General features: G+C 45.8%; 1 protein-coding gene across 4 annotated transcripts in view; it reads right to left on the reverse strand.

Moving 5' to 3' along the window:
* LOC115108783 (serine/threonine-protein kinase Nek7) overlaps positions 1 to 16,137 on the reverse strand; it is a 151,991-nt gene that overhangs the window by 65,867 nt on the left and 69,987 nt on the right. Inside the window, exons 1-2 of one of the 4 annotated variants that reach the window (XM_065009254.1) lie at positions 13,784 to 13,839; positions 13,060 to 13,147 (exon numbers count right to left, since the gene is read on the reverse strand). In XM_065009254.1, coding sequence (XP_064865326.1) covers positions 13,060 to 13,119 — 60 coding nt within the window. In that variant the 5' untranslated portion in view covers positions 13,120 to 13,147; positions 13,784 to 13,839. Of the gene's footprint in view, positions 1 to 12,985; positions 13,148 to 13,783; positions 13,840 to 16,137 lie in introns of those variants that run through there. The other 3 variants (XM_065009255.1, XM_065009253.1, XM_065009256.1) reach the window with 3 other exon arrangements.

Here is a 16,137-nt window from a genome sequence, read left to right on the forward strand (position 1 = left end):
GAAACAGTACTACGGTATTCTAAAACGTTGGTATCATGACGTTTTGGTACCATGATATTACCACGGTACCAGTGTACCGTGCAACACAACTTGTCTTTATATCTGAAAAGGTATTTAGCGGTATCAAACCTCAAACTATTATTTCAGCCTCATGACCTAGTAATCCCTTTCGGTAAAGTTCTGCCTGTGGCTTAGTATGAAACGTAACGTAACGTTGGGGCGGCATCGGCACGCACTACGCTCTACTCTAGGTGGTTGCTAGGCTACCATTCCCCCGGCAGTTCTAAACCTTGCAAGGCAAGTCACTTCGACCCATCTCTTCATATAGTCCACCACTAAGCATGCACTGTTTCCTTAACCACAGCTGGATCCAATCATAATTACAGTGGGAATCATTATCACTGAATAACAAGTTTAAGAAACCCTGTAACAATCAATCAACGTGACTTTGTTTAACTGAATCTCCATCTGTAATGTTGGTTCATTCTCTGGCTGGGAAGATAAGAGGTGGTGGTATCACTCATCTATCACTGATTAGAAACCTTTAGCATGCTATAATGTAGCATAAAATCTATTTGATTATTTTTGCTTGATCGCATACAAGCAAATCCAAAAACATGCAGAGTTTGTGAAATATGAACACGAGACTGAAAATAGGATTGCTATGGTTTTCTATGGGTATCATGGTAAAGATCAGACCCTAACAAAGTGGAGGAAAGAGATTAAACGTGGATCTAAAAATCATTGTTCTTGGGCTGTTTCAAAATATCACTTTTTTTTTATGACAGCTGTCCCACACGGTCCCTTGACAAAAGGTGTGTAGGACAAATATTTGTGTTTTATTCTGTTAAATTCCATAATATACTAACTATAAAATACACACAGTGTACAAAATAGTAAGAACACATTCCTAATATGGAGTTGCACCCTCTTTTCCCCACAGAACAGCCTCAATTCATCAGGTCAAGGTGTTGAAAGTGTTCCACAGGGATGCTGGCCCATGTTGACTCCAGTGCTTCCCACAGTTGTGCCAAGTTGGCTGGATGTCCTTTGGCTGGTGGACCATTCTTGAGACACACGGGAAACTGTTGAGCGTGGAAAACACAGCCGCGTTGCAGTTCTTGACACAAACCAGTGTACCTGGCACCTACTACCATACTCCGTTCAAAGGCACTTTAATATTTTGTCTTGCACATTCACCCTCTGAATGGCACACATACACAATCCATGTCTCAATTGTCTCAAGTCTTAAAAATCCTTATTTAACCTGTCTCCTCCCCTTCAGATACACTGATTGTAGTGGATTTAACAAGTGACATCAATAAGGGATCATAGCTTTCACTTGGATTCACCTGGTCATGTCTTGGAAAAATCAGGTGTTCTTAATGTTTTGTACACTCAGTGTTTGTTGACTGATTGTAATTGTGTCTTGTCTGTTTAATGAACAAAATAAATGATTGATTTGATTGGCGCAGCCATGACTTTACAGAACCGTAACGTAGACCTAAACAAACTAAATTGCACGTACCTCCCCGCAAAATAAAAATGAGATTCATTTTCAAACAGTACATTTATATTTTCCAACGGGGCTATACGTTTGCCTGAGGTTTTTTTCCCACCTGAGTAGCCTCGTTTCACTGCCAAAAATACATTTAAACCATCTAGTGTCCAGCGAATTAACAACACAATGTCAAATACAGGTCGCCTAGTCAAATAATTAACATCCAATCACATCAACCGTTACTCATCCAATCACATCAACCGTTACTCATCCAATCACATCAACCGTTACTCATCCAATCACATTAACCGTTACTCATCCAATCACATTAACCGTTACTCATCCAATCACATCAACCGTTACTCATCCAATCACATTAACCGTTACTCATCCAATCACATTAACCGTTACTCATCCAATCACATTAACCGTTACTCATCCAATCACATTAACCGTTACTCATCCAATCACATTAACCGTTACTCATCCAATCACATCAACCGTTACTCATCCAATCACATTAACCGTTACTCTCTCGCAGGAAACCTTCACTCCTGCGCCGATATTTAGAAACAAAACACTGCCATTTGAAAAATAAGCCAGAGGTGTTTTTTTGAGCGAGACTAAAGAGGACTTTTCAGTAGTAAAAAAGCAACAGATACCATTAATAAGAAGGGGCTAGAAGAGTCTTATATGGTGAGCTACCGAGTGGCTAGGACAGGCAAGCCCCACACTATAGTGGAGGACTTCATTCTTCCTGCTGCCGTGGATATGGCTGGGACAATGCTGGGGGAAAAGGCCCCAAAAAACTATACAGACAATGTCTTCATCAAACAAACATTTCAGGACGCATCAGTGACATGGCAGGGAATGTTTTGAAACAATTACTGCTTCGCATACAAGCCAGTATATTCTATGTGTTACAGCTGGATGAGTCAACAGACGTGGCGGGCCTGGCACAGCTCCTGGTATATGTCTGTTACAGCTGGATGAGTCAACAGGGCCTGGCACAGCTCCTGGTATATGTTTGTTACAGATGGATGAGTCAACAGACATGGCGGGCCTGGCACAGCTCCTGGTATATGTCTGTTACAGCTGGATGAGTCAACAGGGCCTGGCACAGCTCCTGGTATATGTCTGTTACAGCTGGATGAGTCAACAGACATGGCGGGCCTGGCACAGCTCCTGGTATATGTCTGTTACAGCTGGATGAGTCAACAGGGCCTGGCACAGCTCCTGGTATATGTCTGTTACAGCTGGATGAGTCAACAGGGCCTGGCACAGCTCCTGGTATATGTCTGTTACAGCTGGATGAGTCAACAGACATGGCGGGCCTGGCACAGCTCCTGGTATATGTCTGTTACAGCTGGATGAGTCAACAGGGCCTGGCACAGCTCCTGGTATATGTCTGTTACAGCTGGATGAGTCAACAGGGCCTGGCACAGCTCCTGGTATATGTCTGTAACAGCTGGATGAGTCAACAGGGCCTGACACAGCTCCTGGTATATGTCTGTTACAGCTGGATGAGTCAACAGACCTGGCACAGCTCCTGGTATATGTCTGTAACAGCTGGATGAGTCAACAGGGCCTGACACAGCTCCTGGTATATGTCTGTTACAGCTGGATGAGTCAACAGGCCTGGCACAGCTCCTGGTATATGTCTGTTACAGCTGGATGAGTCAACAGGCCTGGCACAGCTCCTGGTATATGTCTGTTACAGCTGGATGAGTCAACAGACATGGCGGGCCTGGCACAGCTCCTGGTATATGTCTGTTACAGCTGGATGAGTCAACAGGGCCTGGCACAGCTCCTGGTATATGTTTGTTACAGCTGGATGAGTCAACAGACATGGCACAGCTCCTGGTATATGTCTGTTACAGCTGGATGAGTCAACAGGGCCTGGCACAGCTCCTGGTATATGTCTGTTACAGCTGGATGAGTCAACAGGCCTGGCACAGCTCCTGGTATATGTCTGTTACAGCTGGATGAGTCAACAGACGTGGAGGGCCTGGCACAGCTCCTGGTATATGTCTGTAACAGCTGGATGAGTCAACAGGGCCTGACACAGCTCCTGGTATATGTCTGTAACAGCTGGATGAGTCAACAGGGCCTGACACAGCTCCTGGTATATGTCTGTTACAGCTGGATGAGTCAACAGGGCCTGGCACAGCTCCTGGTATATGTCTGTTACAGCTGGATGAGTCAACAGGGCCTGGCACAGCTCCTGGTATATGTATGTTACAGCTGGATGAGTCAACAGGGCCTGGCACAGCTCCTGGTATATGTCCGTTACGTTTATGGGGGGGTCAATTAAGGAATCCTTTCAAACACACCCTTCTCATTAACCTGTGGTGAGTTATTCACAATTTCTGATGAACAAATAAGGTTTTATACGTAAGATGGCTAAATAAAGAGCTAAATGATTGATTATATTATTATTTGTGCCCTGGTCCTATAAGAGCTCTTTGTCCCTTCCCACGAGCTGGGTTGTGACAAAAACCTTTACTTTCAGTGCAGCAAACTCTCTCCAGAAGTTCAGTGAGGATCTCTGAATGATCCAATGTTGACCTAAATGACTAATGATGATAAATACAATCCACCTGTGTGTAATCAAGTCTCCGTATAAATGCACCTGCACTGTGATAGTCTCAGAGGTCCGTTAAAAGCGCAGAGAGCATCATGAAGAACAAGGAACACACCAGGCAGGTCCGAGATACTGTTGTGAAGAAGTTTAAAGCCGGATTTGGATACAAAAAGATTTCCCAAGCTTTAAACATCCCAAGGAGCACTGTGCAAGTGATAATATTGAAATGGAAGGAGTATCAGACCACTGCAAATCTACCAAGACCTGGCCGTCCCTCTAAACTTTCAGCTCATACAAGGAGAAGACTGATCAGAGATGCAGCCAAGAGGCACATGATCACTCTGGATGAACTGCAGAGATCTACAGCTGAAGTGGGAGACTCTGTCCATAGGACAACAATCAGTCGTATATTGCACAAATCTGGCCTTTATGGAAGAGTGGCAAGAAGAAAGCCATTTCTTAAAGATATCCATAAAAAGTGTTGTTTAAAGTTTGCCACCTGCCAGACACACCAAACATGTGGAAGAAGGTGCTCTGGTCAGATGAAACCAAAATTGAACTTTTTGGCAACAATGCAAAACGTTATGTTTGGCGTAAAAGCAACACAGCTCATCACCCTGAACACACCATCCCCACTGTCAAACATGGTGGTGGCAGCATCATGGTTTGGGCCTGCTTTTCTTCAGCAGGGACAGGGAAGATGGTTAAAATTGATGGGAAGATGGATGGAGCCAAATACAGGACCATTCTGGAAGAAAACCTGATGGAGTCTGCAAAAGACCTGAGACTGGGACGGAGATTTGTCTTCCAACAAGACAATGATCCAAAACATAAAGCAAAATCTACAATGGAATGGTTCAAAAATAAACATATTCAGGTGTTAGAATGGCCAAGTCAAAGTCCAGACCTGAATCCAATCGAGAATCTGTGGAAAGAACTGAAAACTGCTGTTCACAAATGCTCTCCATCCAACCTCACTGAGCTCGAGCTGTTTTGCAAGGAGGAATGGGAAAAAATTTCAGTCTCTCGATGTGCAAAACTGATAGAGACATACCCCAAGCGACTTACAGCTGTAATCGCAGCAAAAGGTGGCGCTACAAAGTATTAACTTAAGGGGGTTGAATAATTTTGCACGCCCAATTTTTCAGTTTTTGATTTGTTAAAAAAGTTTGAAATATCCAATAAATGTCGTTCCACTTCATGATTGTGTCCCACTTATTGTTGATTCTTCACAAAAAAATACAGTTTTATATCTTTATGTTTGAAGCCTGAAATGTGGCAAAAGGTCGCAAAGTTCAAGGGGGCCGAATACTTTCGCAAGGCACTGTACACATGGAATAAACAAGCGTACAGTCAATAACACAATTGGGGAAAAAAGTATGTCTATATACAGTGTGTACAAATGGCGTAAGGAGGTAAGGCAATAAATAGGCCATAGTAGTGAAGTAATTACAGTTTAGCAAATTAACACTGGAGTGATAGATGTGCAGATGATGTGCAAGTAGAAATACTGGTGTGCAAAACAGCAGAAAAGTAAATAAAACCAATATGGGGATGAGGTAGGTAGATTGGGTGGGCTATTTACCGATGGACTATGTACAGCTGCAGCAATCGGTTAGCTGCTCAGATAGCTGATGTTTAAAGTTAATGAGGGAAATATAAGTCCCCAGAGCTTCAGCGATTTTTGCAATTCATTCCAGTCATTGGCAGCAGAGAACTGGAAGGAAAGGTGGCCAAAAGAGATGTTGGCTTTGGGGATGACAAGTGAGATATACCTGCTGGATCGCTTGCTACGGGTGGGTGTTGTTATCATGACCAGTGAGATGAGATAAGGTGGAGCTTTATCTAGCATAGACTTATAGATGACCTGGAGCCAGTGGGTCTGGCGACGAATATATAGCGAGGGCCAGCCAACTAGAGCGGGTGGGTGGTATATGGGGCTTTGATGACAAAACGGATGGCACTGTGATAGACTACATCCAGTTTGCTGAGTAGAGTATTGGAGGCTATTTTGTAAATGACATCGCCAAAGTCGAGGATCGGTTGGATAGTCAGTTTTACGAGGGTGTTTGGTGGCGTGAGTGAAGGAAGCTTTGTTGCGAAATAGGAAGCCAATTCTAGATTTAATTTTGGATTGGAGATGTTTAATATGAGTCTGGAAGGAGAGTTTACAGTCTAGGCACCTAGGTATTTGTAGTTGTCCACATATTCTAAGTCAGAACCATTCAGAGTAGTGATGCTATTCGGGCGGGTGGGTGCGGGCAGTGAATGGTTGAAAAGCATGCATTTGGTTTTACTAGCGTTTAAGAGCAGTTGGAGGACACAGAAGGAATGTTGTATGGCATTGAAGCTCGTTTGGGGTTTGTTAACACAGTGTCCAAAGAAGGGCCAGATGTATACAGAATGGTGTCATCTGTGTAGAGGTGGATCAGGGGATCACCCGCATCAAGAGCTCCATTGTTGATATATACAGAGAAAAGAGTCGGCCCGAGAATTGAACCCTGTGGTGCCCCCATAGAGACTGCCAGAGGTCCAGACAACAGGCCCTCCGATTTGACACACTGAACTCTGCCTGAGAAGTAGTTGGTGAACCAAGCGAGGCAGTGATTTGAGAAACCAAAGCTGTTGAGTCTGCCGATAATAATACGGTGATTGACAGAGTCGAAAGCCTTGGCCAGGTCGATGAAGATGGCTGCACAGTACTGTCTTTTATTGATGGCAGTTATGATATCGTTTAGTACCATGAGCGTGGCTAAGTGCACCCGTGACCAGCTCGAAAACCGGATTGCACAGCGGAGAAGGTACGGTGGGATCCGAAATGGTCAGTGATCTGTTTATTAACTTGGCTTTCGAAAACCTTTGAAAGGCAGGGCAGGATGGGTGATGACCGCGACAGCTTTCCAATCTTTTGGGATCTCGGACAATACGAAAGAGATGTTGAACAGACTGGTAATAGGGGTTGCAACAATGGCAGCGGATAATTTTAGAAAGAGAGGGTCCAGATTGTCTAGCTCAGCTAATTTGTACGGGTCCAGGTTTTGCAGCTCTTTCAGAACACCTGCTATCTGGATTTGGGTGATTAGAAAATGAAATAATTTCCCCAAGATTCAGATAAGACATGAACTAAATGCATAAGTGATGTGTATTTTTCTTCAACTTTCTGAAGAGCCAATGGTGTGGGCATGCTACTGTCTGTCATATGTCTGCCATTTTGTATAGCCGTTAGTGATGCTAATGACAATCGTCTTCTGGTAAATGGAAAGGCTTTCCCAAAAACCTTCGCAATTAACTGCTGACTGTAGACTATGTCCATCTACACCACAAATGTTTGATTTCTTAGATTTTTCACAGACCTCAAAAGTAGTCTCCTGATGTGGTTTAAGCATTGTTGTGTACTTTCAATTTAGTCAGGTTTTTATTTTTTTTATTTTAATTTGATATTGAGAGCGAAAATTCGGAAAAACTAAAAACAAAAATTTGGGAGGGAAAAAAACGACCTGGATTTCAGCAAAAAACACAATAGATTTTATAGGGCCCTAGCGAGGGCAGGGCTGTCACTCGCTGCATGGCAGCTTGACAAATGTTAGTATGAGGCCGTAAAGCGCTGTGACAGCCTCCTGCTGAGAGTTCCGTCTCATTAATGTGTTCTGGCAGGCTGGCCCCCTAATCATACATTTACATATGCAATGACCTATATTTGCATGTCAGATCGCACACTGTCCGGCGTGATTAACAACGGGCACCTCCCTGCGTGGAGTCGCCTTGGGTGGTGGGCGAGAGGCTAGGAGAGGGAAGGGGAGGGCAGGCGAGGGGTGAGCCAGAAATGGGGAGGGTTAGGAGAGGGAAGGGGGAGAGCAGAGGGCCGGAGGGGGTCATTTTTTTGTTGGCCGAGGGGCCGGGCTGCCATGCAGGATTATGTCAGGCGGGGGCCCCGGCATTAGACACTTCATTAGAGCTAATCTGTTTAGCAGTGGGCAGTGTATGTAAACTTCACAGGCCATTTGCGGCACCTCGTTGCCCCCTGGCCTGGCCTTCAAAGGGCAGCCAGGCCGTCCTGAATGACAGGCCGTCTCATCGCACTGGCCTGTCACACACACAGCCGCTCCCAGCTGACACACACACACTGGCACACACTCACTGACACATATGTGGGTGAGGCGCAGCACCTCGACCCCTAACAACAGAGGAGAGGAGGAGAGGCACAGAGAGGAGAGAAGGAGAGGCACACAGAGGAGAGGAGGAGAGGCACACAGAGGAGAGAAGGAGAGGCACAGAGGAGAGAAGGAGAGGCACAGAGGAGAGAAGGAGAGGCACACAGAGGAGAGGAGGAGAGGCACACAGAGGAGAGAAGGAGAGGCACAGAGGAGAGAAGGAGAGGCACAGAGAGGAGAGAAGGAGAGGCACACAGAGGAGAGGAGGAGAGGCACACAGAGGAGAGAAGGAGAGGCACAGAGGAGAGAAGGAGAGGCACACAGAGGAGAGAAGGAGAGGCACAGAGGAGAGAAGGAGAGGCACAGAGGAGAGAAGGAGAGGCAGAGAGGAGAGGAGGAGAGACAGAGAGGAGAGGAGGAGAGGCACACAGAGGAGAGAAGGAGAGGCACAGAGAGGAGAGAAGGAGAGGCACAGAGAGGAGAGAAGGAGAGGCACACAGAGGAGAGGAGGAGAGGCACACAGAGGAGAGAAGGAGAGGCACAGAGGAGAGAAGGAGAGGCACACAGAGGAGAGAAGGAGAGGCACAGAGGAGAGAAGGAGAGGCACAGAGGAGAGAAGGAGAGGCACAGAGGAGAGAAGGAGAGGCACAGAGAGGAGAGAAGGAGAGGCAGAGAGGAGAGAAGGAGAGGCAGAGAGGAGAGGAGGAGAGGCACAGAGAGGAGAGAAGGAGAGGCACACAGAGGAGAGAAGGAGAGGAACAGAGGAGAGAAGGAGAGGCAGAGAGGAGAGAAGGAGAGGCAGAGAGGAGAGGAGAGGCGAGGAGGAGAGGCAGAGAGGAGAGGCAGAGAGGAGAGGAGGAGAGGCAGAGAGGAGAGGAGGAGAGGCAGAGAGGAGAGGAGGAGAGGCAGAGAGGAGAGGCAGAGAGGAGAGGAGGAGAGGCAGAGAGGCAGAGAGGAGAGGAGGAGAGGCAGAGAGGCAGAGAGGAGAGAAGGAGAGGCAGAGAGGAGAGAAGGAGAGGCAGAGAGGAGAGGAGGAGAGGCAGAGAGGAGAGGAGGAGAGGCAGAGAGGAGAGGAGGAGAGGCAGAGAGGAGAGGAGGAGAGGCAGAGAGGAGAGAAGGAGAGGCAGAGAGGAGAGGAGGAGAGGCAGAGAGGAGAGAAGGAGAGGCAGAGAGGAGAGGAGGAGAGGCAGAGAGGAGAGGCAGAGAGGAGAGGAGGAAAGGCAGAGAGGAGAGGAGGAGAGGCAGAGAGGAGAGGAGGAGAGGCAGAGAGGAGAGGAGGAGAGAAGGAGAGGAGAGAAGGAGAGAAGGAGAGGAGAGAAGGAGAGGCAGAGAGGAGAGAAGGAGAGGCACACAGAGAGGAGAGAAGGAGAGGCAGAGAGGAGAGGAGGAGAGGCAGAGAGGAGAGGAGGAGAGGCAGAGAGGAGAAGAGGAGAGGAGGAGAGGCAGAGAGGAGAGGAGGAGAGGCAGAGAGGAGAGGAGGAGAGGCAGAGAGGAGAGGAGGAGAGGCAGAGAGGAGAGGCAGAGAGGAGAGGAGAGGCAGAGAGGAGAGGAGGAGAGGCAGAGAGGAGAGGAGGAGAGGCAGAGGCAGAGAGGAGGAGAGGCAGAGAGGAGAGGAGGAGAGGCAGAGAGGAGAGGAGGAGAGGCAGAGAGGAGAGGAGGAGAGGCAGAGAGGAGAGATGTGTACAGATTGCAGCATGTGTGAAACATATGTTAACATTGCCAAAGCAAGTGAAGTAAAAAAAAATACTTTAAAAAAGTGAAATAAACAATCAAATGAACAGTAAACATTACACTCACAAAAGTTCCAAAAGAATAAAGACATTTCAAATGACATTATGTATATATACAGTGTAGTAAGGATGTGCAAATAGTTTAAGTACAAAAGGGAAAATAAATAAACATAAATATGGGTTGAATTTACAATGGAGTTTGTTCTTCACTGGTTGCCCTTTTCTTGTGGCAACAGGTCACACATCTTGCTGCTGTGATGGAACACTGTGGTATTTCACTCAATAGATATGGGACTTAATCAAAATTGGGTTTGTTTTTGAATTCTTTGTGGATCTGTGTAATCTGAGAGAAATACGTGTTTCTAATATGGTCATAGATTTGACAGGAGGTTAGGAAGTGCAGCTCAGTTACCACTTCATTTTGTGGGCAGTGAGCACATAGCCTGTCTTCTCTTGAGAGCCATGTCTGCCTACGGCGGCCTTTCTCAATAGCAAGGCTATGCTCACTGAGTCTGCACATAGTCAAAGCTTTCCTTAAGTCTGGGTCAGTCACAGTAGTCAGATATTCTGCCACTGTTTACTCTCTGTTTAGGGCCAAATAGCATTCTAGTTTGCTCTGTTTTTTGGTATATTCTTCCAATGTGTTAAGTAATTATCTTTTAGTTTTCTCATGATTTGGTTGGGTCTAATTGTGTTGCTGTCTCTCAACTCAACAAAGCCAAGGAACTGAGCCCAATGCTGTCTCAACTCCAAGTCATCACGGGTGGGAGTGGAACTGAGCCCAATGCTGTCTCAACTCCAAGTCATCGCGGGTGGGAGTGGAACTGAGCCCAATGCTGTCTCAACTCCAAGTCATCACGGGTGGGAGTGGAACTGAGCCCAATGCTGTCTCAACTCCAAGTCATCACGGGTGGGAGTGGAACTGAGCCCAATGCTGTCTCAACTCCAAGTCATCGCGGGTGGGAGTGGAACTGAGCCCAATGCTGTCTCAACTCAAAGTCATCACGGGTGGGAGTGGAACTGAGCCCAATGCTGTCTTAACTCCAAGTCATCGAGGGTGGGAGTGGATATTTCGCCAAGATTTTTTTGTCCCCCCCACTTTGGTTCTGAAATCACCATCACAGACTAATTAACTTAGTCACCAGCCCCCCCCTCTACTCATCACCAGCCTCCCTGACCCCCCCTCTACTCATCACCAGCCTCCCTGACCCCCCTACTCATCACCCGCCTCCCTGACCCCCTCCCTACTCATCACCCGCCTCCCTGACCCTCCCTCTACTCATCACCAGCCTCCCTGACTCCCCCCTACTCATCACCAGCCTCCCTGACTCCCCCCTTCTCATCACCCGCCTCCCTCTACCAGTCTCCTCTCCCATCCTCAGCACCACCATACAATATTCATCCATCCATCCATTCTCCCTACCCCGCCGGTGTTTCGCTCTCTGCTCTTCTTCAATCTGTTCCTGAACCACGCCACGTTTGCTCGCTTAAAACCCTCTGCCTTGTCTCACAGTTTACACACACAACCACACACACACACACACACAGACACACACAGATCTGAGCCTGTCACAACCTGCAGTAACGATCAAAACCCGTTTTGAGAATCTCTCCCTCCCACTCACTCAAAGAGCAAAAGCACCACTAAACATGCACATGGTGCCAGTTCCACTTTACCTAATGCATATGCATAAAACCTCTGGGACGCAGCGACATGATATCGCCAGCGATACAGAGTCCTTCACCACACACATATTATACATCTCTCATTTTCAGGAGGGGAGATTTTTGTTCTTCTTTTCTCTTTTCGCAGATTAAACAAAGAAAGGGTGAAATAGACAGAAGACCTGTTGTCTGCTGATAGCACAGGCGGCTGGTGACACCTTCATTTGGGGAGGATGGCTGGAATGGAACGGTTTTGACACATCAAAAGCATTGGTTCCTTGTGTTTGATACCATTCACTTCATTCCAGTCATTATTAAGAGCCGTCCCTCCCTTCACCAGCCTCCTGTGGCTGGTAGAGTCACAGTATGGCGCTAGATGCCTAACAGGAAGTAGAATGCCTGGATCTGGGTGTGATAGGATGTAAAACACAGCAGGCCTAACTGTTAAATCTAATCTTGCATAAACTAACAGTATGCATGTTATTAGACCTACTTCTAAATATATTTCCTATATTTTAATACAATCATTAAAAGAGATAATGAACTGAAATTAGGCTAAATAGTGAAAAACAGACAGAGGAAATCATTATTACCACAACCGTCGTTATTGATTATGATCTCATTAGAAGACAAAAATACATGAAATAAATGATGAAATCTTCTCTTGTTCTTTCCTTTTTTTGTGCACAACCCAATTATCCTTAAATTAGATATCAAACATCTTCTTAAAAAATTTTTTCCCCTGGCTATTTCAGTTACTATTGCACTGGCTTTGCATACACAGGAAGAACAACAGGACTATTTTTTTGCTTTAGAAAAAGCGGTTGTTTGCCCGTTTCATCCCCGGTGTATGGATATGGATTGTCTGGGTGAGTTCATTCAATATATTGTGGACCCAGAAACATCCTTGTGCATGAAGGAGATCGATGAGGATGATGTATGATACTGCTTCTGCACCGTAACAACCTCAATGTTACGAAACCCAAATCTCCACCAGCCTCGAGAGTTTCAGTCAATACTAACTCTCTCCGCCATTCATCTAGCCTTTCCTACATGCCTATACTGTATGATTCAGGCCTTAGTCAATTTACACATTTGTAGTATTTATAATACTGTTACTGAAAATGCATTTTGTTCTTGAACTTTACTTGGAATCGACTATAGCCTAAATTGTGCTCAACTTTATTTACATGAACAGACTAACTTTTAATTCAAAGTATAGGTATTGCATAAATCTGAATGATAATTTGTGAGTTAACACAAATGTAAAGGAATCCTCCCTGTGGCTGGAATATAGGTACAGCTACCTGCTGGCCTTGTGATTGGGTGAAAGGTTAGGGTGAAGGGATCCTACCTGTGGCTGGAATATAGGTACAGCTGCCTGCTGGCCTTGTGATTGGGTGAAAGGTTAGGGTGAAGGGATCCTACCTGTGGCTGGAATATAGGTACAGCTGCCTGCTGGCCTTGTGATTGGGAGTCCATGTCCATGGTGTCAGAAGATCAGTCACTAACACCTCTGAGGAAACACAAACATAACCTACAGTTAAAATTACAATATCAATTCAAATGAAATGTATTTATAAAGCCCTTCTTACATCAGCTGATATCTCAAAGTGCTGTACAGAAACCCAGCCTAAAACCCCAAACAGCAAGCAATGCAGGTGTAGAAGCAGGGTGGCTAGGAAAAACTCCCTAGAAAGGCCAGAACCTAGGAAGAAACCTAGAGAGGAACCAGGCCTCTCCAATAGTTAGAAATCACTCCGCCATTTCCTGGTTGCAAAAAAATCTAATGGTTCAGACAATTTCAGTTTATGTGACAAAATAACTATGTATAGTGTAGAGAACAATTATACCATCTTAAACACTGTGAAACAGATTTTCACCAAAAATATAGTTTTTTCAGCTGTTTGAAGATGGTGTAAAAAACCCAATGTAAAAACAAACAAAAACTAAACATAAGAACGGGAAGCATAGAAATACCACACATAGAACAGATTTGACTTGCTTTCAATGAGAACGACAGATCTATAACTCACATTACAACATGAATTTGAATCGGGTTGCCCAAAAAGCTACCTACTGCGCCTTTAACATTATAGTCACAAGCTTCAATCAAAGTTCTCCTTTCCCTCACAGCCAGGTAGAAACATACCAGGAAGTAGAACACCCTGTTACCTCTAGAGAACTCCGCCATCTAACAGTCCAAACACTCACAGACTAGAAACACCACACTGCCTGAGCATTACAGAGCCTGAGACTGTGTTGCTGACGTGACTATTGCCTGGGTACTGTCTGCGTCTCTATGGACCTGAAAGCCTTTGTGTTAGAGAGAGAGAGAGAGCGCACACACACACACACACACAGTCTGACCTGCTCTTATATATCTCCCGCACAGCTCAGGTTACACTGGTTTTGGCAGAGATTCAATGTGGGCTTGACAACAGAAGACCACACACATGCCATCCATTGAGTTCCACAATAACTGTATGGGAATGACGTGTAAAATCACCTTGTAGCAAGAGTGTACAGGTCCTTAATGTAGTCAATACTGTTTGCCAATGATATTCAAAACGGTAATATCTAAAGTAGTGTGTACAGTGTACTGATTGCTTGTTCGAGCTTGTTACAGTGTAATTACATACCACTGCGCATTCCACTGTTAGTTTCTACTGAATAGCCTCAGGTCTGTGTAATGCACTTTAAAGTGTTGCCAAGAAGAATATTTTAAAATTCATGTTTAAAAAAAATATATATTAAAAAAAAAACATGATGCAAAAATCCTTTTCACACGTGCAACTTGCTGATGATTCCAGGGCCACCTCCCCATGTGTACACAGAGGATGAGCACACTCCCAGGACTGTCAACATACGCCCTGGAATCTAACTCAAACATGTACATATTCAGTCACGTATGCTGGCTAGTCGTCCTGGGCGGTATATTTGTATATACCTTATACAGGGTATTTTTGGGAAATACAGACGGTATGACTTTCAATATTGTCCACAAGAAAAGAAAATAATTCTAATTCAGTTGTAGCCAGTCACATGGTATGCTTGTTTACAAAGAGCACGTGGAGACAACGTGACATGACGAGCCACTGTTAAACAGCACAAGAGATGTGATCAAGTTACACTTGAAATGCACTACTACTAACTGCCAGCTAAATATGTGCCAAATATATTTCCTCCGGCTCAAGGCTCCAGCTATCCATTTGGTTTGCTAACTTGCTAGCTATATGTGGCTAGCTTGAAAATCAAGCTTCTTGGTTACAGCAGAGATAATCAACCCCCCCCCCCCCTGGATAAAGTGTGGAAAGCATTTTGAGATGGTTGTATTACTTTACTTGGGGTGGCAGACAGCCTAGTGGATAGCGTTGGGCCTGTAACCGAAAGGTTGAATCCCCGAGCTGACAAGGTAAAAAAAAATCTTTAATTCTGAACAACATCCGATCCTCGTTTGCTAAGTCAGTAGTAGAGTTAACAGTAGTAGGTTGATAGTGGTGGTATAGTAGTAGAGTTAACAGTAGACAGTAGTAGGTTGATAGTGTTGGTATAGTAGTAGAGTTAACAGTAGACAGTAGTTTGCTAAGTCAAACGACACCGCTGGTTCTGCTCACACTGCCCTACCCTGTGCTCTGACCTCTTTCTCCCCTCTCTCTCCAGATGAAATCTCGCGTCTTGTGACGGCCGGCCGCCCAACAACCTGCCCGCTTGATCCTATCCCCTCCTCTCTTCTCCAGAACATTTCCGGAGACCTTCTCCCTTACCTCACCTCGCTCATCAACTCATCCCTGACCGCTGGCTACGTCCCTTCCGTCTTCAAGAGAGCGAGAGTTGCACCCCTTCTGAAAAAACCTACACTCGATCCTTCCGATGTCAACAACTACAGACCAGTATCCCTTCTTTCTTTTCTCTCCAAAACTCTTGAACGTGCCGTCCTTGGCCAGCTCTCGCGCTATCTCTCTCAGAATGACCTTCTTGATCCAAATCAGTCAGGTTTCAAGACTAGTCATTCAACTGAGACTGCTCTTCTCTGTATCACGGAGGCGCTCCGCACTGCTAAAGCTAACTCTCTCTCCTCTGCTCTCATCCTTCTAGACCTATCGGCTGCCTTCGATACTGTGAACCATCAGATCCTCCTCTCCACCCTCTCCGAGTTGGGCATCTCCGGCGCGGCCCACGCTTGGATTGCGTCCTACCTGACAGGTCGCTCCTACCAGGTGGCGTGGCGAGAATCTGTCTCCTCACCACGTGCTCTCACCACTGGTGTCCCCAGGGCTCTGTTCTAGGCCCTCTCCTATTCTCGCTATACACCAAGTCACTTGGCTCTGTCATAACCTCACATGGTCTCTCCTATCATTGCTATGCAGACGACACACAATTAATCTTCTCCTTTCCCCTTCTGATGACCAGGTGGCGAATCGCATCTCTGCATGTCTGGCAGACATATCAGTGTGGATGACGGATCACCACCTCAAGCTGAACCTCGGCAAGACGGAGCTGCTC

This window comes from Oncorhynchus nerka, linkage group LG24 (assembly GCF_034236695.1).
Source record: "Oncorhynchus nerka isolate Pitt River linkage group LG24, Oner_Uvic_2.0, whole genome shotgun sequence".
NCBI classification, from domain to species: Eukaryota; Metazoa; Chordata; class Actinopteri; order Salmoniformes; family Salmonidae; genus Oncorhynchus; species Oncorhynchus nerka.